Source organism: Macrobrachium rosenbergii, chromosome 43 (genome assembly GCF_040412425.1).
Source record: "Macrobrachium rosenbergii isolate ZJJX-2024 chromosome 43, ASM4041242v1, whole genome shotgun sequence".
Taxonomy (NCBI): Eukaryota; Metazoa; Arthropoda; class Malacostraca; order Decapoda; family Palaemonidae; genus Macrobrachium; species Macrobrachium rosenbergii.
Window position 1 is genome coordinate 50,384,702 of NC_089783.1, and position 25,923 is coordinate 50,410,624.

Consider the following 25,923-nt stretch of genomic DNA (forward strand, 5'->3'; position numbering starts at 1 on the left):
TCTACTAAAGCAAAGAAAACTCACCTCATAAATGCCAACTTGATCTGGTATAAAAACGCCCTTTCCTCCTCGAGGGCCGAGATCGAGGTCGACCCTAACAGGCCCCGAGGGACCACGCACTTCCACCCTGATCTCGCTCAGTACCACCTCCTTCGTCAGGAACTCGATCTCAAAGGGAACCTGGTAAGGGAAGGAAGGAAGAGGACGGTTAAGGCACCGAATGTTGCTGATGAAGTAATGTGTAAGCAAATATTAGCAAGAAGACTAAGTGACTATACACTTCACCAGCAATAAATAATGATAAAAAGTGAACAACCAGGAACATGCTATGAGCAGTTTCAGAATGTGATTTATTAACGTTACTTCACAGCTGTGAAATTATTAAATCACATTCTAAAACTACTTATCTCAATCGGCTTGAAGGTAGGAGTATTAGACCTCAGCTTGATTGCTGAGGAAGTCAATTTACACTGTACCTTTTGATACAAAAAATTTCCCAAAATCTGTACACTTAAGATATGGAGAGTATGTATTTACGTAATTTACTGTCGCGTCATAACAACCAACATACCGAACCTAAACAAGATCAGATGTCCGACGAGCGAAATGAACAAAATACAAAATGACATTCAAGGAGAAGTATTACTAAACAGGAAAATGCAGAATAAAATCTAGTTAATATATAATCACATATGTCTGCATTTATACAGTGTACAAACACCCACAACTATATATATACACACACACATATATACATACATATGTGTATATGTATGTACGTATATATGTATGTGCGTTAAGACTACAAATCAAAAATAAAACACTCAATTAGTCTACATCACAGTAAAACCAAGTTTCTAGCAAACTTTCATCTCACGCTCACATAATCCACGAAATAACAAAAACTGGACACCGCTTATGCTCTTTAAGGGTTCAGTGAGGTTCACAAAAAACTCGACTCCTAGAATCATTCTGCCACCGAAAACGAGAAATGACTAATAGTGCAGATAAGAGAGAGAGAGAGAGAGAGAGAGAGAGAGAGAGAGAGAGAGAGAGAGAGAGAGAGAGAATCTGCAAATCACGAAGATGAATATTATTTCGATCAACACAAACAGATGTCATGTAGCAAAGAACGCTGCCTTGTACATCTGACAACTTTTGATAAGATAGAATGTGAGTAGGTACGTATACTGTACACAAGTAATCTTAACATATATTCTAAAACACACAAACACACACGCAAGTACTTGTGGATGCGTTAAAATAAAGAATTAAGAACAAAAAGTGAAAGAAGATTGGCTTCTAATATACGGTTTCCATTCGAATGCCTGACCGAAAAGAAAGAAAATATTCTTTGGCGTCTACTCAAGCAGGAATTACCAAAAAAGTTCTAATTTCGGAACAGCAACTACATAAAATAATTTCATCTACGCATATGACAGGAGTAAAGAATCACCAGTTCACTGTAACAAGTTGACCTTTTGACCGGTCATTTAGACTTTTCGCGAAAATTTCGTGAAAATCTGTCAGTTGCAATCTGCACCTCCAACTGCGCCAACATTATGAATCACATAACCACCAAATACCTAATTGGCTGGCCATAAGGATAGGTCCACAGCAGATCTCGAAAAGGTTAAGCCAAATTCCTAAAAAAAAACCAAGGAACCAATATGGAACATATAAAACAAGTAAACTATGCGCCAAAGTTTCTTCGGCGCAATCGAGTTTTCTGCACAGCTGCTACAGCGTATAATCAAGGCCACCGAAAACAGATTTGTCTTTCGGTGGTCTTGGTATAATGCTGAATGAGCCGCGGCCTATGAAACTTTAACCACGGCCCAGTGGTGGCCTATACTATATCGTTGCCAGAAGCACGATTATGGCTAACTTCAACCTTAAATAGAATAAAAACTACTGAGGCTAGAGGGCTGCAGTTTGGTATGTTTGATGATTGGAGGGTGGATAATCAACATAACAATTTGCAGCCCTCTAGCCTCAGTAGTTTTTAAGATCTGAGGGCGGACAAACAAAGCCGCCACAATAATTTTCTTTTACAGAAAACTAAAAACACAAAATACTGCTTGATCCACGGAAGACTTTCCCTAAAAATAGTAAAATCTTTATGTGCGTTCTACTATACTTGTATAAGCACACATGAATGCTCTAAAGAATAAAGTTAATGAGATATTCTACCACTCTGCTATACAATCCCCATTATCTCAACACCAAAAAGCCCAGAGGATCTCTCTAGTTTTTGGGAAGACGTCTCCTACAAGGCAAAAGACAATAAGGAAATAGTATCTCAACAGATAACTGTCATACACGCTGTTTGACTTCTGATTTGTCTTTGATAAGCGAGATTTCCAAAAGAACTGTTTCCCACGTGAGTTCACACTCCATGCTCACCTGACGTGCAGTCCGCTGGGAGAAGCCCTCCTATGTTACAAGTTCGTAATATGGTACTACATCATTACATGGCTGTTATCCTCAAACCGTGGGATAGACATCAAATGCACATATCTCTAAGAAGTTTTCTTAGTTGTATCTCCATTCTTTTCCTATTTTCTGAAGCACAGGACTTGCTTTACTAAGTGTTAAGTATAAAATACCTAGATTGGCATAACTACTAAATCGCGCTTACTTTATTGGACAATTTCCATATAAAAATCAAACCTAGTTTAAAAGCAAGTTACTCAGCCTTTGGCAAAATGGTGCTTCGATTTCAGTTACTTTATACTTCTTTAATATTGCAATCCACTTTCCAGAATGTTTTCAAATTGCATAAAATTAATGTATATTTATTTTTCACAAAGCTCTGGGGCACGCGCATGCCAAAAACGTTCACTGGTAACGAATAAGGCAAAAGAACTTTAGGTCGAACTTTCTCCTGCAGTTCTTCACCCGACTTCGATTTGCCTCACTAAAATATTTAGTGATACAGTGGAATAACGCATAAAACCACAGCTTAACGTTTTACAGCAGTACAGAATAAATTAAAACAAACAAAATAGTTCGCGAATTCTGTAAGATGAAAGCGTCATTAAAAAAAATCATGCATGATTGGTTGGGTTGCCACAGTGGATCTTCAACTTATTTCCTTTATTTGCGGAATGATATTATATAGAATTAATGATTACTCCCCAAAATATAAAGTGGGGATTGTAATCCATATCCAGTAGACGAAGAGATAGCTACAATTCATTCCTAACAAACGAAGTAAGAATGCATACCCTCGACAGATGGCGTGCGGATCATTATTAACTCCATAGATACAAAATACACAAAATAACATTCATATATTTCGTCATACCTCCATTGTTTTAATAAAAAACAAGAGTCCTATGGGTCACAAAGCTCACCTGATTTTTTCCTATCTATTCATATGCACTTCCCAGGAAGATTTTTAAAGGAGTTCCTCACATATGGCCGTTCACTATCCATTTCAGGGACCGCGAGTCATCGTTTTTCTCAGATATCTTTCAAACTAATTATTTGATCGAAATAGTACTTTGACGCAGTGTACAAGACACCTCCCGGTAATTTTTGGTAAGACAGTGCATTGTCAAATGGTTTTAGTTAAGCCGTTTACTCTTGACTTACATGGCGTTGCCAAGCATCGCCAAACTATGCATTCGAACGTCCTTTATCCCCATCCCATCCCTCCTTCTCCCTTCCCCTCCTCATCCCTCCCTCAACCCACTTTCCTGGCCTTCCCAACTCCACCCCCACTTTCCTGTCTATGGGGATAGCGGACGTTCGATTGCGTAGATTAGCCCTGTTGACTCATGCGACTTTGCCTTTAAAAGTGAAGAGTAAATGCCTTGACTAACACCATTTGAAAATGTACTATATTACCAAAAATGAGCGGGAGGTGTCTTGTACACTGTGTCAAAGTACCATTTCGATCAAAAAATAATCAGTTTGAAAGATATTTGAGAAAAACGATAACTCGCGGTCCCTGAAATGGACAGTAGGTTCCATAAGATCTACACTAATTCCTTGAATATCTCCCTTTGAAGGAGAGTGGGGGCTGGGGGGCGTTGGCATGGTTGTCATTGGAACCAACTTACATATCCTTTAAATCACGATGCTTTGTGTCGGGATTTTTTGAAAGTGACCAGTGGCCTTGAAAAAGCTGAAAATTGGAACTGTTTACTCCAGACACACATACATGCATACATACATACATACATACTGACAAACAGCCCGGAAGTATGGCGGCAGATAACTTGTAATCAATCACTCAGTCAATCGATCGACCAGAAGAGTTCACACGCTTCAGCTCTAGTGAACTGAACACTGACAAACGGAAGACATAACAGTAGCTTCAGTCCAAAAGTCACCGAAAGACGATCTAGTTGAGACTTCTTGCTTGTTAGCAAATCCAGCAGGAAATATAAGCAGAATCCTTCAAAATATGAATAACCACCGCTTCATAAAGTGTCATCGCATAACGGATGATTGTGACTTCAGGACGAACGGCCTAAAATAAGTATTTATAATCGACGGCCACCGACGTTAGCCGTTATCAATAGCCCGCTTCGGGTGTCATCATTCTAATCACATTCAGTTACTGACCCGCACGAGTGAACAGCTGCACGACAATTTAACTGGGAGCAGTTATGAGCCGTTCAAGACAAGATAAGAAAGGACGAAAAAACGAGAAAAATAATTGCAATATCTTGACTTCTGAGCATCTTTTTAATTAAAGGTTATCTAACGAAATGATGTAAAGCTTGATATCGTGTAGATATCATGGGTATTTTAGATTTAAAGACGTGTTTAAGCGAAGAGATGCGAGGGCATTGTCGAGAATCTAAAATGTTACCCAGATAAGAAGGATTTTCAGGAGTGTAAGCAACATTAAGTAGGCTTCTGAACCTCTGCTTAATTAAAGGTTAAATATCTAATAAAATTATGTACAGCTTTTTCATCTAGAACTTGTTACGTGAAATGCATGCGTGTGTGCGCGAAATAAAGAGAGTTTACCCTTAAAATCACTCTTTACGACTACAGCCATCGGCAGGGGGAATGAAACTAAATCAGAAGTCCTACAATGCCAGATTATTTATTATATGCTCTTAATTGATCTTCCGAGAACTGGACCATTCTGTAAGAGTTTACTATCCTTAACGTTCATTCCGCGAATAACAAGGATACTCTACTTTTATTCAGAACCAATAATGTAAAGTTCATAAGAGAGAAGCAGGTCCTTCATTTTGCTTTAATCTTTGATCTGGAGAGAATATCTAAATAAGGATCCGGCTATGTACTACAGCTAAAATTTCTCTAGAACAGTTTCTGTTTAATTCTTAGATTTAGACGGATGAAAACAAAACTGAACTTCTTTTTCTGCCAACATTATTGCCTCGGAAGATCACATTGTTCAAATTGCCAAACCTGCTTTTGAAAAAAACAGGAACTGTTTCTTGTAACATTTTACTTCATTATGACTGCTGCAGTCTATCTTCTTCGTTTATATCTTTCTTTGGTATTTTTCTCATATTTGGGGTGTTCTCTTTGTTTTCCTTCTAGATATGATGCTATCAAAGATAATTCGCCTATTCTATGATCCCTTCCGCACCATTTCACTAGAACCCCCCTTTCTACTGTATATAAGGTACGTTTGCTTTCTCTTCACTGCAAGGTACTATCATGGCCACTGCCCCTTTAACTTCCAAAGAGAGGTTCTTTCGTTCTGCAAACCCCTCCAAAACTTTCTCTCTGCAAACAGCAAAATTCGAATGTCTGGGTTCAGTGAATATTTCTTCTCTTTATCTCAAAGATTTGGACATCGCTACCCGCTTACGTTTCGTCTTGTTTCTACAATTTCCAAAGCTCTTTCCTTCCTCTTTTGATTTTTCTGCAAAAGAAAGCTATTGTGCTGGCTATGTCTGTCCGTCCGCACTTTTTTCCGTCTGCCCTCAGATCTTAAAAATTACTGAGGCTAGAGGGTTACAAATTGGTTATGATTGATCATCCACCCTCCAGTCATCAAACATACCAAATTGCAGCCCACTAGGTTTTTATTTTATTTAAGGTTAAAGTTAGCCATAATCGTGCATCTGGCAACGATATACGCCAGGCCACCACCAGGCCGCGGTTAAAGTTTCAAGGGCCACGGCTCATACAGCATTATACCGAGACCACCGAAAGATAGGTCTATTTTCGGTGGTCCTGATTATAAGCTGTACAGAAAACTCGACTTCGCCGAAGAAACTTCGTCGCATCTTTTACTTATTTTTTATGACGTCTGGACAACAAATATTGTAATGCCCATCTCGCGGACCACTGCATTAATATACAAAAGATAACGGACAAAACACTGAGCTCCGAGGTGCATTTCCTGTCACACTTTTCTCGAGTGGACTCACTGTTCGGGAGAGACCTTCCGTTTGGAAGGAGACTCCGCCTATTTCCTCCCGGTGTATCCCTTGTCATCGACAGCTTCGACTTTGGATTCTCGACTCTTCATTACAAGAGGGGATTGTAATTCAATTTATTTTTAATGAAGTATTCCTGAGAGGCTAATTTACAATCCTCTTCCCTTTCATCATCCCTTTTCATGTCTTAATGACAGTAATTCCGTTCTGTCATCTCACTGATTATGACAACATATTGCGGGAACTTGTATCTTAGAAATTACGGCTAAGATACAACGGATACATTTCGACCTTGAAATCGTCTTGTACATTTATAACATAAAAGTAAAAAAATTGGCCAAAAAGTAAAATTAAAACCTTATAAAATGACAGAGTTTGATATAATTCCATTGTGTCTAATATATACACACATATATGTAATATGTATGTATTATATATGTATTGTAATTATATATGTAATTATATATATATATATATATATATATATATATATATATATATATATATATATATATATATATATGTCTTTGAAGAGGAAACTTTATTACTGGCTCACGGTCAAGGATTGGACGATAAGTTTCAAGTCCACAGTATTAAAAGAAAATAAGTTTAGCCCACAAACCTACTTTAAAAAATCAATCTACAGCAAAATGAACTTCTGACTTGCGAATACCTGATGTCTTGAGTTACATTTATTTATTTTTTTTTTACTGAAACCCATGTTAACCTACCCACCCACTGTACAAACACAGTAAAAGAAAAGTCGATGAATTTCGAAAACCAATTTTTGTGAAAAAGCTGGTCCATAATATCGTTGGAGTCAGCGAAAAGTGGTAACCTAAACACAGCGTAATCTGAACAAAGCACAACAAATCTACATATGATGATTTATTTAAAGTGTTTTTGGCAAAAACACTTTACATAAATCATCATCGCTGAATGAAGTTAACGGAATGAATAGACCAGAAGCAAAATAGACAAAGATCAATAACACGATCAATTGCCTCAGCAGCTGTTCAATTCTTGTATAATTTATTTTGTGTAGACGCAAGTGATGATTTGCGCAAGAATCAGTATGTGCAAATATGTACATATGCTGACGTATATACAAAACATGGATATACTATGAATATTAGAATTTGTTTGAAGAAAACACTATTCATAGTTTCAACATAGTTTTCATAGGCCGATGAATGCATGAAGAAAACTGCCCCTGAATACCAGCTGAATTTGACCACAGTCATATTACACAACTGTTCCCTACTTTGAATTTTCAAATATATGACAATAATGTATATAGGAAATCTAAATTCGATTTTAAATAGAGTACACAAAAAACTACTAGTCCAAATCTGTTGTATTTCTCAGGATTTATAATGATTTTCGACCTGTGCCGTGCATGCCACTGGTCATGTGAAGTTACACACACACACACACTCACCCACCACTCACATATACATATATATGTGTGTGTGTGTGCCCACTGGAAACTGTGTCATTACTAATCATTTTGCATTTAATATGTTCTAAGTCCTTTAAGCTTTCTTCACGTCGATTGTTCTAAACGACAGAAATATTCTAAATTCTCATAAACCTGGTAAATCCATCAATAACCTGACAATCAGACAGACATCTCAAGAGTTCGCTCAGTCATCTTCTAATCTTCCAAAACCACCGTCCTTTCCCTTTCAGCCTTCCAACTGAACCCGCTCTCAGACTGTTTGAAAGACTAAGACTATTAGATCTGTTCAGAATTTCACGAGGAGCAAATGAAACATAGTCGGCTCTGTATTTCTAAGACAAGCATCCTCCTCCCATCTTTTAGTCTATTTCGATCCTAAACTTCCCATTACTGTTTGAGCTTGGCATTCCACCACTTAGGCCTATACGCTGGGGGAGTGTGGTGATAAGCGGCCTAGAGTATATGCTTAGTATCTCAGCCCAAATTCCATAAGAAAGACTAGGGTGTTTCTTTGCAAAAGAAAATCTGATTAAAAACTAACTGTTGCGATTAAGTGTTTTATCAGTATGTAAGGAAGGGTGCTAATCATTTCGATGGGAGCTTGACACAAAGAGCAATGTCGTCTTACAGGAGTACGAAGTTCAGTGATTCTTATTCTTCTTACGAAATGAAAGGGAAAGACTGTACGTGGCAACCATTAATTAATCCAGATAAGGCTTTTGAGAAGAGATGGAACTTTGATTGAAAGATCTGTGACGAATAGTAGTCATTTTAATAATAAAAGTTACTGGGAATAAAATCTTTGAAACAAAATTAGGCCTATATTCAGATCATGGGCGAATCACTGGTATTTAAGATTTAAAACCACACTGATGAGGGACGCTTAGGAAGGAATAAGTTTGCATACAGACTGGGATTCAAGCAAAGTGAACGCGAAGACACACGAGAATCTGAAAAGTCACTCTTATGGGGAGGTGCAAGCAATGTCATACGAGAGTAGCATTACGTTCGTCTTCATATCCGCACAAATCTAGGTAAGGAATCTCTGCATTACCTGAAGACAACGTATGCCTGGCTTTGTTACAACTCAGTTACCACAATTATTAATCACATGCAAAAGATAAAGGACCACTCTGATCATAGCATCAGCATTCGATCCAATCATGGCCAAAGCGATAAAATCTAATAATACTAAAGGTGCACCATTACATATCTTGCTTAAGGCAACTATACTAAATATTTTCTTAAGTCCTTTAGTCGGGTTATTTTTGAAACACCTAAAACATTTCGCTAAAGTATAAATATCTCACTAAACTGAATTCACGAACTTTCAGCTTCTATCATGGACAACATATTTCCCTTTATATCAGTAATAATCGTTCATTGGTCTTAAATATATGCATGTAAGCACATTTCTAAATTAAAAGATTGCACAAGAAAACGAGTATAAACACACTCGCAGATTATATACATATATACATATTATATATATGTTTTTACATGTAAAGGCCTGGGTTTGTTCCCGATGTGAGTCAGATATACGTATATACTGTGTGTATATATATGTGTATATATATATATGTATATATATGTGTGTATATATATATATATATATATATATATATATATATATATATATATATATACATGAGTGAGAAGGAGATTGTATGTGTGTGGGCGTGTGTATACCACGCGCGATGTATGACAAATAACAAATGAAATGCGCCCTCATCACCATCATGTAGCACACACAACGCGAGAGTACTCTACCAAGTACAGGAAGTTTCACGGCTGTCAAGATAAGAAGACGCAGTTAAATGTCACGCGCCACCTTTATCCGAACGCTCTACGTGAAACAGCATCCAGAATCTCTATAACAATAATAATATGCATCGTTATTTATTCGAGGCCCGTTTCCACACGTGACTGACATAATTTATCACTGATCTCAATATCGCCAGCTTCTTCGACGTTACGGTACAATTTCAAACTGCCAAAAAAAATTAAGTGACTTCAGATGGATTAGAAAACCTATAACGTAGGAACTTACAATCCGAAATTTTCAATAGACTAAAGTTATTATACAGTACGATATCAAGTCCGTCTGCATTAACTGAATATGGTCACGCACAGAAATGTACATTGTAAGCATATAATACATTACAGAATATTACTGTCACCTCATTCAAGTGGTATGATAAGTCTAAATGAATCAATGATTTCAGGTTATGCTGTATTCTTGTGGATCTGTGTACCGTCCAGGATTAAAAAATGAGAATTTAAATAATGCTGTTTTCTATAATTATAGTCTGAAGCACTGCTAATAGGGTCAGTGATAAATTATGTTCGTCATATGGACCTCGAATGAATAAGGATGAACTTCTGTTGCCAAAATTCTTAATGCAACTTCACGGAGAGAGCTCTTCTGGTAAGGTAGAAACCTACGCTGCTAGATCTCTTTGAATTCAAGCTCATCTATGAAGAGACTCGTGTAAATTCTTGATCTTATCAAATACAACGGATGGTTACAACAGAAAACTAGGCAACATTTTCTCTTTTAATCATCTTCGGTATCTAAATAAAGAATCAACTTCCTTACGGAGAAATCTTGCACACAAAAGACACACGCATATTATATATATATATATATATATATATATATATATATATATATATATATATATATATATATATATATTTATATATATATATATATATATATATATATATATATTTATATATATGTGTGTATGGCTGCGTGTAGGAATTTGACTGAGAGGGTAAGGCAGATACAGGTATGATAAAGAGTAGAATAATGTGGATTTATACATGGAAAATGTACATGGATTAAGTGCCTCCTAAAAGCAGTTACGTGGGAATTATGAAAGCAAAACGAAAAAATTGTGGCAAATATGGACAGAAACGAAGAGGATACTGGGTGTAAATTGTTGAGATCAATGAAGTCTTAATGACTGACGTGAAGCAAGTACTACCAGTGAATGATCTGATGTGAAAATGGACTTAGACAAAAGTGTATTTAGTCTCCTTGGATGTTTATCATCTTGATGGACGAAGTAGCAAGAAAAGTCAAAAGGAAGGACAGTAGATACTCACATAACTCGGGAATAAAAAGACTAGTTACAAGGAATGGGTTACGTTCACAAACTATGCAGTCTTGATTGGGGATAGCAGTGAGAAACTGCGTAGACTGGTGAAAGCGTTTGCAAGAGGAAAAAGTTGACAATAAACCTGCGCAAAAGCAAAATTATCGGGGTATATGGGAACCAGGAATGAGAGCAGTGAATGTTATTGGATTTAGCTTAATTTTGATTTACACACACAAACACATACATACACACACACACATATAGATAGATAGATAGATATATATATATATATATATATATATATATATATATATATATATATATATATATATATATATATAGATAGAGATAGATAGATAGAGATAGATAGATAGAGATGGGACAATGTTTCTCAGTGTAAGTGTTCGTGGGTGTACCTGGTTTTTGTGTCATATACATACATACGCACACACACACACACATATATGTACATATAGATATATAGATAGATAGATAGATAGATAGACAGAGATAGATAGATAGAAATGGGACAATGATTGTGTTTCTCAGTGTAAGTGTTTCGTGGGTGTACCTGGTTTTTTGTGCCAGTCACTCAACCTTAACTATTCAATAGAGCACACCTTCTTCTGTTCAAAGTATTTTTATTATATCCTGCTTATGATCACGCCCATTCACACACTGTGTGCTTTTTTCCCCTCAATGGACGGTTCACTCCTCAAAGATTCTTGTGCAATGATTTTTTTTTCCGAAGAATAATGTTGATATACTTTCATTTTTCAAAAATGCTATAATACAGGTGTCATTGCCAGTTACACACAGACACTATATATATGTGTGTGTGTGTGTGTTTGTGTGTGCTGAAATAAAATAATTTTTTCAGGAAAAATATGTCACTGCACAAGAACTTCTGAAATGTGAATCGTTCATTGTAAAAATAAAAAAAAACTGTGAATGGGCGTGATCACAAACAGGATATAATAAATACACTCTGAAGGTGTGTTCTATTGAATGGTTAAGGTTGAGTGAGTGACAATAAAAAGCAGGTACACCTACGAACACCTACACTGGGGAGCACGATCACCTCACCCTATCTAACCAAAGGTTGTGGGTGTGTGAATGGCGAGGCGAACTGCGGAGGAACGCACAAAGTTGCGCTTCTTCAACGGACGGCGTAGAAATGCATGGCAGAGTAAGCAGGACAATACGCAAACAACGCGGGAAGGGCTTTAAAAAAAGGCTAAAGCAGTCTTCTATACATATAGAAACGTGTCCCGTCTTTCCACTATCTTTATTAAAGAAATGAGAGACATTGCCAAAACAGTCATGAGGAACTTTTCATTTATCAAAGTAATTAAGTTGAGCACTTTTATTCATTTTTATCTTTCGTAATATCCGTATCCTCTCTCCTCTCCTTCCACCTCACACTTATAAATACAATGCACACTCACAGAAACACGCACCAGGCTGTATATCAATAAACACTTAAACACAAATATATCGTAAATAATCACGAATATTTTCCAGTTTACGTATTAACAATTCCACGTCTATTGTACAACTGACCTTGCACCGAGCACAAACCAACACACGTCTATGAGCTTTGTGTGAGGAAAGGCACAAACGTCGGACAAACAGCAATACCGGGCGTAAATGGGAAAAATATTAAGTCCTATCCACCAACGTCAGAAGCTGTTCTGTGCAACCAAGTGACACCGCGCTTCGGAATCCTGTGACACAATAACAACACTGTGAATGAATTAGGCTTCTAAAACGACCACTTTCATGCTTTGTTCTGAGGCAACGCGAGAGAGGAACGCCCCCACAGCGGGATCACTTGGCACCTTCCATCCCTGGCCGATTGCGTTAGCAGACTGACCGACACCAGTTCGCCGCCATGACTCTCCTGTATTCGCACACTCGAGCAGTCTTCCTCTCCTGTACGAGTGTCGCGAATTCCACGTCGTCTTTTAAAGCTATTTATACACTCTCTATATAATAAGGGACTGTCAACTCTCCACAGAAATGAAATGGCATCCTTAACTGCACATTCAATACATTTAAAAGACGTACAACTTTAATAACAGGAAAATGTAAAGGCGATTTCCGGACGTCACTACTTATTTTGTTCCGGATTGGCGAGCAAGCTTCCCATAGGGAATGTGGAAGTATTAAATTGTCTCCCACTCGTAATTCGGTTTAATACCGTGACAGGAATATTAATACAGGTTTGTGAGGATTGAAGGTTAACTGGAGAATTCCTAAATACAGTTACTGTTTTCTCTGAACGGAATCTAAGCAAAAAAAAAAAAATATCTCGGTTTTTTCCTTTAGCAAGACACCCAAAATTCTAAAGCTGATGTAATCTTTTCTGATTTATCATGACATTATTACTCTTAAAAAGAAATGTAATCTCTCATTTCTCTGTTATATACAATATCGCATCTGACCGATTTCACAGTATTATCAATAAACAGTTTTTTCCTCCTAACTGTTTCTATCTCTCTCTCTCTCTCTCTCTCTCTGCTCCTTCGTTCAGAAAGAGAAAAGTCGGCTGTCACTTATACAAAATGTGCGTTTAATTAAGTGATAATGCTATTAAACTAGTAGTTTTGATCATCTTCACACACCTTACCTGGCCACAGTAAATATCGTGTTTACTATCTACTACTCCGGAAATCTATTTAAACAAACGATGTGAAGGCGTCTATAGAAATCGAGTTAAGATATCTAAACGCCTTCTCAGCACTTCTGACGGGCTTAGTATGAGAGAGAGAGAGAGAGAGAGAGAGAGAGAGAGAGAGAGGTGGTTAGGACGTCGAGGGTGAAACCATTTCCACAAAATAAATGGAAGGTACGTGACACACAACGGAAAACAATTCTCAGGCACACCTTGGAACTCAGATTCTTCTCGAGAGAATTGCCCACAAGGCTCTGGTAGGTCTAAGGAACTGAGAAGTATGATTCAGTTACCGACTTGTTACGGTACTAACAAAAATTTTACATTAAAGTACTATAGTTGTCAGCTGTATTTTAAAGGGTAACTATTACTATTTTCAACTTCGACTACAAAGTTCATGGGAAAATTATAGTAATGAAATCCAACCGGCAAAGCACAAAAATATTGCATCAAATGTGGAAAATGGCAGATACCTTCAAGGGAGCTTATTTTTGAGTAGCGAAACGACAGATAGTACAAACGCAGGAACAGAATGACAGGTGTATTTCTCGTAATTACAGTATATTCTGAAGCATGAGACTAATTCCTACATGTTTTTATAACCATATTCAGTCATTTCAGGTTAGTATGAGCAACAGACTTTCGATTTAAAAACAGCAAACGAACAAACAAACGAGTCAGAATCGACGCCTACAAGAAAAGAAGTTAACGCATTACGACAGCCACACCTAATCGTCACAGCGAACTGCCCCAACACTAAACGGCGCTCCTCACTCAGAAAACTTAAAAAAAAAAAAAAAAAAAAATTGCTCTCATTCCCAAACCGCTCATTTCTCAACTTCACCTAAACTTTTCTCGCACCTCACGCTGATATTCATCATGTCTTTTCCCTCATTCATCTTCTTCATTTCTTTTAGACAGCGACCGTTACAAGACGCGTCGTCTCTTACCGGTGAGTGAATCACATGGAAAGTGTCGAGGTTTACTACTACTACTACTGTTAGTACTATACCGCAGTATCCTGCTGTTATGCAATAGTAAAATCGATAACGGTAACATCAGCAAACAACGGTGATGCTCCGGTATTCTGCGAAGAAACGCACGACACTTGGGCAAAAAAAATTAAATAACCATAAAGAAAAATAATGTCTGAGATTACACACACGGAGACTCGGCATCTCCAACCACAACGAGCAACGACAATCATTCTTATCCGTTATGTTCAGATCAACAAGATGTTGTGTAAGTACATACATACACACAATATATATATATATATATATATATATATATATATATTATATATATATAAATATATATATATATATATATATATATATATATATATATATATATATATATATATATATATATATATATATACAAATATAAGTACAGGTCAATATCTTCGGTGCTAAGCTTACGGCAAAACGATATTCATCTCGACTGCTTAAAAATAAATTAAAGTTAAGAGAAATATGCAAAAATATGCTGAGGTAAGACTGATGAATAAGTATATAGAGCATACGCAAATGTTTTTAGATTACAAATATTCCGAGTGCCGTCTGTAAACTTAAAAAATAAATTTAAATCAAGTAAAAGACAGTTTAAAGATATTCAAACATTTGATTTTAATTGTGTGCAAATATATATATATATATATATATATATATATATATATATATATATATATATATATATATATATATAAACAAAATATATGTACATTATAATATATATATATATATATATATATATATATATATATATATATATATATATATATATATATATATATATATATATATATATATATATATATATATATATATATAAGCATGTGTTTTTTTACCGCAGTCTGTTAAGGCAAAATCACTTTATATTGAAAAAATATATATCTGCATGTATGTATGTAAATACTAGCAGAATGCTCGGCATTGCAAAGTTGAAATGAAGCAATACATGGGACAGAATTGTTCTTAATGATGGCATATTAAGTTTCATAAAAAAAACTTGATTTTTTTCTCCGTTTAAGTTAAGTAAAACTCAGAAATGGAATGGTTTTCTAATATGTTTCCTGCCATCGAATCTCTAATGCGCTGAGCTGGTAATTCGTAATGATAAATAACTTCACAGAATTAGGCGGAAATGAAAATCCTCTTATTCCTTTTGAACGTAATATTTTAATAACAATATCTTATTTTCTTAACTTCTTCCTTTTTAGTTTTCTGTAAAAGAAAACTATTGTGCTGGCTTTGTCTGTCCGTCCGCCCTCAGATCTTAAAAACTACTGAGGCTAGGGGGCTGCAAATTGGCATGTTGATCATCCACCCTCCAATCATCAAGCATCCCAAATTGCAGCCCTCTAGCCTCGGTAGTTTTTATTTTATTTAAGGTTAAAGTTAGCCATAATCGTGCAACTGGCAACGATATACGACAAGCCACCACCGGCCTGTGGTTAAAGATTCATGGGCCGCGGCTCATACAGCATTATGCCGAACCACCGAAAGATAGATCTATTTTCGGTGGCCTTGATCATACGCTGTACAGAAAACTCGATTGCACTAAAGAAACTTCGGCGCATTTTTTACTCGTTTTCTTTGAACAACGCTTAACACGCAGCCCAACATTCCTTCCGATCACTATTTTCGTGAATATTTCAGTTACTACATCATCCTATCTTTTTTCCTACAGATCCATTGATCTTTTTAATTTCTCTGATGTCATCGTTACCTGACATATTCTGAAAATGAACTGATAATGACAAATGTTTTGGAACGGCACCCTACCAAATTGTTGGGATCGTCATGACGAAAACCTGCAGTATATGTTACAGTTCCCGTTTTCTGTCAAACTTTTCAGAAAACGGCAAAAGACGCACACAGAAACTTAAAAAAAAAAAAAAAAGATCGGACACTTGTGGTTTTTGTGGTTTAACTCCATGCATAGCAGACTGTTCACAAATTTATGAAGATTACAGTCAGGGAAATCGCGACTTCGCGGAATCACAGTTTCGGTTACGAGTCGGGAAATCATGAAATTGAAACACTGGCCTGCAAGGAAACAACCTTGCAGACTGTAATGCATAGGCTACAGCTAAATGTTTTGCGAGTTGCATATGAGGACCAGATTATAACTGCCTGTATATATATATATATATATATATATATATATATATATATATATATATATATATATATATATATATATATATATATCTCTCTAACCGGTTATTACATTTGTTACACTGAAAGATGCATAACTTACGAAAAGATCAATTGGTCAACCAACTGATAAATTGATAACTATAGCTTATACAGTCCTTTCCCTCTTGCGTTTTTCTTCGACTGATATTTTAATATAAATCCCAATATCTTAAGACTATATCGGCATATTAAACTTATGGTATACATTAGTCTAAGAACTTAACTTAAAGAGAGAGAGAGAGAGAGAGAGAGAGAGAGAGAGAGAGAGAGAGAGAGAGAGAGAGATTATGCTTTCATATTTGGTAAAAATCTGGCCAAAGTGCGACGCAGCACTAACACACTGGCTGAAAGTTTGGGGTCGTGGGAATTACCTGACCGAACAACATCTGCTTCTCAGTGCGGGTTAAAGCGGTTACGACTGGAGTAATAAAAAATGTGCGTCCGCAGCCTTTAGAAAATGGCTGGAGTGTGATTTACGACGAAATAAAAAAAAAAAAAAAATGGTCGCACCGCATTAAAAACTCGACTCCATGAGAAATCGGTAGCGTGTAAATTCGCGAATTTGCGAATGCCTTCGTAATTACTCTGCAATTTTTAGAGTAAAAATGCTGCATTACCACGATTTGTTTGCATAAACAAAAATTTTTACAGGATAGAAAAACGCAGGTAATTTGGCGATAACTTACGTCGGAAAAGACCCACTTGAAAGAAAGGAGTAAATGAGCAAGCGTAGACAAAATTTTAAATGTGGCGTCTGAATATTTAGAGACAAATCGGGGGTGTTCGTGTGAATGCCATCATAGTACCGATAAAAATATTTAATATTTTCATTTTCGCCGGGAAAAACTGAGGTTTCAACCACTTGGAGTTACGTTGGACATTTGATATTTTGTTGAAAATGGAACATATTTGTTTTAATCTTGAAGTTCTATTGTAAAGATCTGCATGAAAGGTGACGCTGAAACTACAAAAGCATCAAGACAAATGGACTTACAACAAAGAGAAACATCATTCTTATCATTATTTTTAAATGAGCCATAAACTGTCAACCACGTATGAATGATCAAACGAAGCTAAGGTTTAAAATTATATACTTGCTTCTAAATTACTAAGAGGAATCTCACGTACAAGGGGACGAGAAACTGTGGAAGAATTTCACGTAAAATCTTTTACTCCATCTTCACTTTGCCTTTCCTGTGTCCCATCTAAATTGTATTAATTTATTCCTCACTTACCTCTTCTTTGAACCTAGTCTATTTTTCCTTCTGGAAATTATACATACGGGTCTTGATATTCTTAAAGCCTCGCTCCCGTTTCCCATTCTCTTTGCAATGACACGTACTTTATGTTATGCTTCATTTTTACCTTTATTCCTTTTAAAAATTTCCCGCTCTTCTTTATTCAAATCTCTCCTCATAATCAACCCCTGATACATGTCAATTTTGGTTCTCTTCTCCATGATCATAGCCCCGCCATCCCTATTTTCCTACAAGTCTTTATTATAGGATGTGAACTTTTTCCCCAGCGATACCGGATTCTTTTTTGTGGTGCCTGCAGATTGTCTATTCCTTTCTTCAGATATTTTAATATTTTCCTCGATGATTACTGATTTCCCTGTTCCAAGTCCTATTTTTCCCTTTTCGTATCTGTATACTGCAAAAGAGCTGCAACAAACGACTACAGAATACAAGCAATATCATGGTTACAAAGATAAATATGTAATCTGAAAAGGCCTAATACTTACCGGATTATTCACACGGACATTATCCAGGTTGCAGTTGATGGCAATGGAGTCAGAGGGGCATTCCCTGGGTCGTACCCACTGGTAATATGCAATATAGCCCATGTTGCCCAAATACTCCACGTCTGGACGAGCCATGTCGGCGGCAGACAAAACGGGCTCGACACCTAACTTTTTGCCTCCGTCGATACCTGGAAAGAAGTAGGTCAGAAGTAATTATTGCTATTACCTTTTATAAGTATGGAAAAATTGGAAAAGTTGGAAAAATTACTGTTATAAAGTATCAGAAGCTTTCAAGGCCTGATCACTACCAATCAGAAACAAGAACAATGACTTGTAACTAACCCTGTCAGCATCCTAACCTGCCATTTCCAGATCAACAAAAACTTTACCTGTTCTTCCACAAGCAGTTAAATGACATTATGTATTCTATACCTCTATGTCTTATTCCCATTCAAGTTCCCCGCATTCTATACTGCTGGTGTTAGACTCTACACAGAGCTAGCTGACTCTATAGCTGGTGTAAGCGTCTTGACAATGGTAGACTGGCCAGTTATCTAATACCCATGGCATTGATATGCATCTTTTCTCTAAAAAATATCAATCGGGCCTTCTCCCCTCAATAATTTCGTGCATTTTGAAAGATGGATGCTCCGTGATGCATGTATGTTGTATGGGCTTCCAGGGGCTGAATGAATGACTCTTTAAAATTAATCAAGAGTTTGCTATTATTTGTTTTTTGGACACCAGATTACATAAACAAATCAGCCAATCAGTCTTTTCCGGTCATTTGTTACTGATCCACCCTTTCTTTTCAAACCCGTCTTGTCTTCTCTCACCCATCTTGCAAGCGGGAAATACCCTCAGATCCAGTCGTAAATTTTCTGTTACATATCAGTTTTAAACATTTTACTGTCTGATCTAATCACGACGCAGAAACCATGATTCATTAAAAAGAGAAAGCGTCTGTTAAACAGCCAAAAGTAATTCAGACCAGCATATCAACTTTGACGAATTGTTAACAAATCTCTCTGATGGCGATATAAAGCATTTTGGGGCTAATCGTAATATAACAGTACCGCGTCATACTAAAAGATTTTACGTTATTAGAAATGGCTGCTGTACTCTCATAAAAACCCTAAATTCAAACTATCTCATGTTATCACGATACGTCTTTCTGTTACACTGTACGTGATGTAAATTATATTTAGGCTACCATGAAATTTACTGAAAATGAGGCTGTAATTATCAAATCTATTTACTGATGAAGTAAATAATAATAATAATATATATAATAATAATAATAATAATAATAATAATAATAATAATAATAATAATAATAATAAATAATAATATCGTCTACCATGAAATTTACTGAATATGAGACTGCAATTATCAAATCCGTTTACTGATAAAGTAAGTAAGTAAGTAAGTAAGTAAGTAAGTAAGTAAGTAAGTAAGTAAGTAAATACAGTAAGTAAATAATAATAATAATGATAATAATAATAAAAATAATAATAATAATAATAATGACTGACCTAACTGAAGATTGGATTCCCAATTCTGAGGCGATGGTGTCAATTTTTTGTACCCATGAACAGGACCTCCGAGCTGCTTGACTAAAGTTGTCAAGTTCATACCATCGTTCCAATCAGTCTGAAAAAAAATAAATAAATAAATAAATAAATAAATAAATAAATAAATAAATATATATATATATATATATATATATATATATATATATATATATATATATATATATATATATATATATATATATTATACACACACACACACACACCGTATCGTGCTTCTCAGTAATTAATAGAAGGATCCACAGTAACACTGTTGTTTAGCAAGACGAAATGGATTTGTAGAAATATTTACAAAGCTTTTAAACAAATACATTTTGTCTTGCTAAACAAGAGTATTATTGTGGATCCTTCTACTGACACACACACACACATATATACACACATATATATATATTATACATATATATATATATATATATATATATATATATATATATATATATATATATATATATAACCTGTATTCTAATTGCCAAGATGAGAATAAGCTGAGACATGGGAGCTGAATACAGCTGCCTTTGCATTAAGAGAACAAGAAATAAACTGATCAGGATAGAAGAGGGGGAAGGTTTAATCGAATGTTGAGAGCTTTGTTGACAAACGACCAGAACCTTTTTTTCAAGAAGAAACTATATTAGATAAAAATGTATTCTCAGTATGGGAAAACGTTTTCCTTAAAGTAAAGTCTGAAGGCACGAAGCGATTCCTCGAAGTTAAATTGAGTATACCTTAGTTTAACCAGACCACTGAGCTGATTAACATCTCTCCTAGGGCTGGCCTGAAGGATTAGACTTATTTTAGTTGGCTAAGAACCAGTTAATTACCTAGCAACGGGACCTACAGTTTATTGTGGAATCCGAACCACATTATACCGAGAAATGAATTTCTATCACCAGAAATAAATTCCTCTAATTCTTCATTGGCCGGCCGGAGACTTGAACGCGGGCCCAGCAGAGTGCTAGCCGATAACTATACCGACCCGTCCAACGAGGAACATAGCGATTCCTCGAAAATCTGACAAACTCATCGATACTCGCATGAGCGGGGTTTAAGGAAGGCTATTGAGTTTGTTTCTTCGACTGGGACGACGTGAAGGCAGGTCTAGCAGAAATAACAATAATCATTACATCCAAGATAAAAAAAAGACAAGTTTATTAGTAGTTACAAGGAATTTCAGAAAATCTTCCATAGTCCTTCCTGTTACGAAAACTTCCCTAAAACACAAACTTGTCCCATGCACTGTATTTTCAGCACATATTTAATACCACGAAGCCCGATTCCTTCGACAATCCACACTGTCATGCATGCCTAAAAGATTCCAATGCCTCGGCTGATATAAGCAATGAATTATATACCTGTATTTAGATGATTACAGTGGATTCGCCAACTCAAAAACTATGACAACCAGAGGGCTCTCACCTTCTCAAGCCGCCCCCTTCTAATGAAAAAAAAAAAAAAAAAAAAAAAACTATGGTGTTTTCCCCTTCGCTTTCAGCCGTTATGCTGGGAAGAAACTGTTCCCTGTGACCTTGGTAATATAATCAGAAACTGGAAACTTCTCTTATTTAGGGAAGAAGTGTAATTAGGAAGTCACGTCAAATAAAGGATTTGTGTAATATGAGAAACCGTTTTACGGAAAAGATAAATGATTGGTCTAAGTTAGATGCTGCCTTTTTAAGACAAATAATTTTACTGTTTTGTGTACAGTGACCTTTTTTTTGTGTATATTGATATCCTCATGCTTGTGGTTTAAAATGAATTTTTGTATTGTGCCTTTAAGAGGCAGAACAAAGTATATATATATATATATATATATATATATATATATATATATATATATATATATATATATATATATATATATATATATATATAATACACACATATATAGGCTACATATATACTCGCCTCTTGAAAGCACTATACAAAAATTCATTTTAAACCACAAGCATGAGGAAATCATTATACACAAGAAAAAACAGTAAAATAAGAAATTTGTCTTAAAAAGTCAGCATCTAACTTAGACCATATTACACAAATCCTAAACTGACGTGACTTCCTTATTGCACTTCTTCCCTAAGAAAGAAAAGTTTCCAATTTCTGATTATATTACCAACAGACAAACCATACTACCAAATAAGGAAATAAGAACCACGGGCTCTCAGGCGTAAAAGCGTTTTTATATTGTATAACCAACATTTATTCACATATTTACCAAGTTCAGCGCCCGTTTACGACACCGAGAGTTCAGGGCCCGCGACTCCAGCCAAGCGAGGGAGAAGAAAGCAAAAGTGCTTCTCCACGAAGATTTCCACATTCTCCAATCCCTAATAAGAATATTAAAATTCTTCGCACAAAGGCAGAAGCGATTTGAGCCATAATAGGCAGTGCAATACGTATCAGGCAGTGACTTCCGTATGCATGCAGTTGCATCGTTTAAATTTTCATCCTATGTGGAGGTTCATTGCTATTAATAATCTGCTTCTTAACTGATATCACTTGAAATCAATTCTGAGGTAAATAAAATATGATTGTAATGTATTTTCATATAGGATGAAACACCCAAGAACTTGTAACTGGAGTATTATCAATTTTATGATTGGGGAAAATTACTGTAAACAAATACTAAAAAATAAAATTAACCCATAAGCATGTAAAATAACAGTAAAAGAACCGGCGAGGCAAATATAAAAAAGGGGAAAAAATAAACAAGCATATAATTTTGCAGCCGAGGTGAGAGTCCACCCACTAATCCTCACTATCATTTCCCTGTCCAGTTATTGCTTACCGTAAAGTTTTTAACGTTCTTGTCTGGCAGCTGCTTCCTGACCCACTCGAGAGTGGCTTTGTAGCCGGGGCCTCCCTCCTTCATGAAGTACGAAAGGTAGGTCATGCCAGACAGCTCGTCCAGATAGGGGGAGGATAAGATCTCGGGTTCCAGCAACATCGGGATGTTAAACTCAGCCTTGGCGATCTCCATAGCGTTCTTGCAGTTGTCGACCCTGAGTTATTGTGAGACAAATTCAGATGGTGTCAAAACCTGTATTGATAACTGTTGTTTTCCTGGTGTGTGCTAACAACAGAATGGATGATGGTCAAAAGCTGGAATTAACATAATTGCAATAAAGGCTAAACTTTTTCAAATCCAACAGATACCTGTGCCACGATTCATTTTCTTGTAGCAAAAACATACTCTTTACAAACACGCGCCGTTCATTTTTTTTTCTATAACATAGATTAAGAAAGGTGGTACTAGGCTACATACAGCAGAATCTAAAATTGACAGGCTTAAAGATGAACTTGACATTTGTATGACATACAATTATCTCCACTGTACAACAAATCTGGTCGTTAAATGTGGATAACATATGCTATACACTTGAAGAATTCAGAATCAACCTGCAGTGGGTACACTACATAGGCTAATTCAAAAACGTTTATAAACAGTGATGTGAACTACGTTATAAAATCAAATGAACGAGCTGAGAGAGTACTCACGAATTCCTCGGGTTGAGATTCTTCCAGTTGGAATATAGTCCAGGCCTACAGTATTCGAGGAGGGCGCTCAGATATACACCGCTGTTCCAGTCTGTTGTGAAATTATGCACCCGACAATCTGGTAACACTGCCTGAAAACAACAATGAAGATAAAGAATATTAATAAAAACTCAAAATAATTACATCGCCACCATCAACACAGAAAAAAGATAATTATAATAACCGCGCTGGATTGGTCGTCTTCTGTAGACCTAGTTAATGAAAAGCTGCCAGCTCTCTGCATCTTCTTCTATCAGGCTTTCTGTAAGTGACTGGATTATCTGTAGAGTTATTTGTGACTGTTAGGTCATCTCATCCCAGGTGTCACAATGAACTGTTACGCCCAGCAATGAACACATGTTCTGAAATCTGCGGCTGCGCCATTGCACCTGTACTGACTTTGGTATGACTTCCTTTGCTTCTGGCACTACTGCAAACTTCCCTTTATCTAATTATATAATGACCTGTGTCTATTATTAATTACATATTGTACTTACTAACTGCTAATATGCCTACACACTCGCACACACACACACATATATATATATATATATATATATATATAATATATATACTGTATTTATGTATGTATGTTCCTTTTAAATTTGCACATATGGGCATTTATTCCAAGGTGGTCTGGTGTCTACTCAGTAATGCCATGCTGGCTTGTCCCAGACTGAACCTACTACCACTGTTTATACATTAATAATAACACATGGTAAAGTCTTTGTTTACACTTGCAAAGAGTATCAGCAAATCCTGCATCAAAAATCTTAATTCTTACTTGTTCTTCAGTTGGGGAACATTCATTTCCTTCCAGTCATCTTTTCTTCTTATCATTCTTATCAACTTAGGGTTGATATGAGCCATTAATACACTTCCCTATGCACTAATAACATCATTATCATAATCCAGAAGATCGATTTTTTTCCCCATAACGGTCAAAGGCCGATGACGATGGCTAATGGAAGACAGTCTTTTTAACGGTCATTGTAATACAATAGGCCTACAAATACGAAAAGAGGACTCCTAGGCTTTGCATGTTGTCGCAGTAACCTTTATCTTCAATCACGTCAGCATTTTCTAGAGCTTTTATGAACGCCTCGACCCAAATAGCTATATCTTCTGAATGAGAAAAATGGGGTCCACGGTCAATTTGGTGAATCCAGCGAACAAATAAGAAATGAAATTTTATACCCTTTCACAGTTCTGAATAATGAGTCGAAAATTTTCATCATTATTAATGTATGGACTATTAAGTCCCCCCCCATATAAAAAAAAAAGAGTTAATTTAACACTGTTTTTCCACTGACAAAGAGTTATTACCACAACAAGACAAATGCAATGAAACCCAATGGTGCAACAGCATGCTGCAATTTTCTCTGAAGTTAGCGGTTATAGAAAACGTAATTGTACTCCATTTCTGGCATAGCTCCATTATTTTGGACGGATCCAAGCTGCAATTTACACAACAGTTTATTCACCATTAGGGAAAAATGAAATAGTTGCTTCCACTATTCAATAATAAAACAAAACATCCTTTTTTCATAAATGGCCCAAAAAATACTTTCAGTCGTAACATACCAAGAAAAAACAAACTAATATAATGCAGGTCAGGTAAAACGGATCGTGGACGATCCACTAAGAATGTGGAGTAAAGAGTGCACACCTATACACAAGTTGAAATGTATTGGAAGCTTCCTTTTGCTTATTTTCTTCATAAAAGTGAAGCATGTGTTTAATACGACAAAATGTGAATGCCAGAGAAATGTAAATAAAATCAATTCCGAGTTAAGATGATAAAGACAGCTGAACCCCATTTCAGACATATATTCCGGAGATAAATAAATTAATACCATGATATCGTCAAACTGATGAGGCATTAAACAGAATTTCCTGTTGTAGGACGTAAGAGTCTACGCTGTAGATGAGGTACTATTATAAAAGAAGGGGAAGAATATATTACAAACAAAAGCTCTTGGATTAAAACTCGTTTAGCACAACACCCTCAAACGGAAAGACACATCTTTACATCCTCGTTAACCCTTGACGAAACATCCTCGTTAACCTTGCAACAGGACCTTTCCCTACATTCCACAGGAATGGTTTCATGACTTTCTGTCCTTGAGTCCAAAAACAGAAATGATAACATCTGTCGAAAGGTGTGGGACGGGAGGTGACCAGTACAATGTATTTTATATTTGCAGAATTTTAA

The 25,923-nt window shown here is 36.1% G+C and overlaps 1 protein-coding gene across 2 annotated transcripts in view; it reads right to left on the reverse strand.

The window, feature by feature from the left end:
• jbug (filamin-type immunoglobulin domains fbug) overlaps positions 1-25,923 on the reverse strand; it is a 236,167-nt gene that overhangs the window by 87,450 nt on the left and 122,794 nt on the right. The window contains exons 4-8 of one of the 2 annotated variants that reach the window (XM_067087183.1): positions 23,670-23,800; positions 22,960-23,173; positions 20,115-20,232; positions 18,580-18,767; positions 25-180 (exon numbers count right to left, since the gene is read on the reverse strand). In XM_067087183.1, the coding sequence (XP_066943284.1) occupies positions 25-180; positions 18,580-18,767; positions 20,115-20,232; positions 22,960-23,173; positions 23,670-23,800 (807 nt within the window). Of the gene's footprint in view, positions 1-24; positions 181-12,515; positions 12,826-18,579; positions 18,768-20,114; positions 20,233-22,959; positions 23,174-23,669; positions 23,801-25,923 lie in introns of those variants that run through there. The other variant, XM_067087184.1, reaches the window with a different exon arrangement.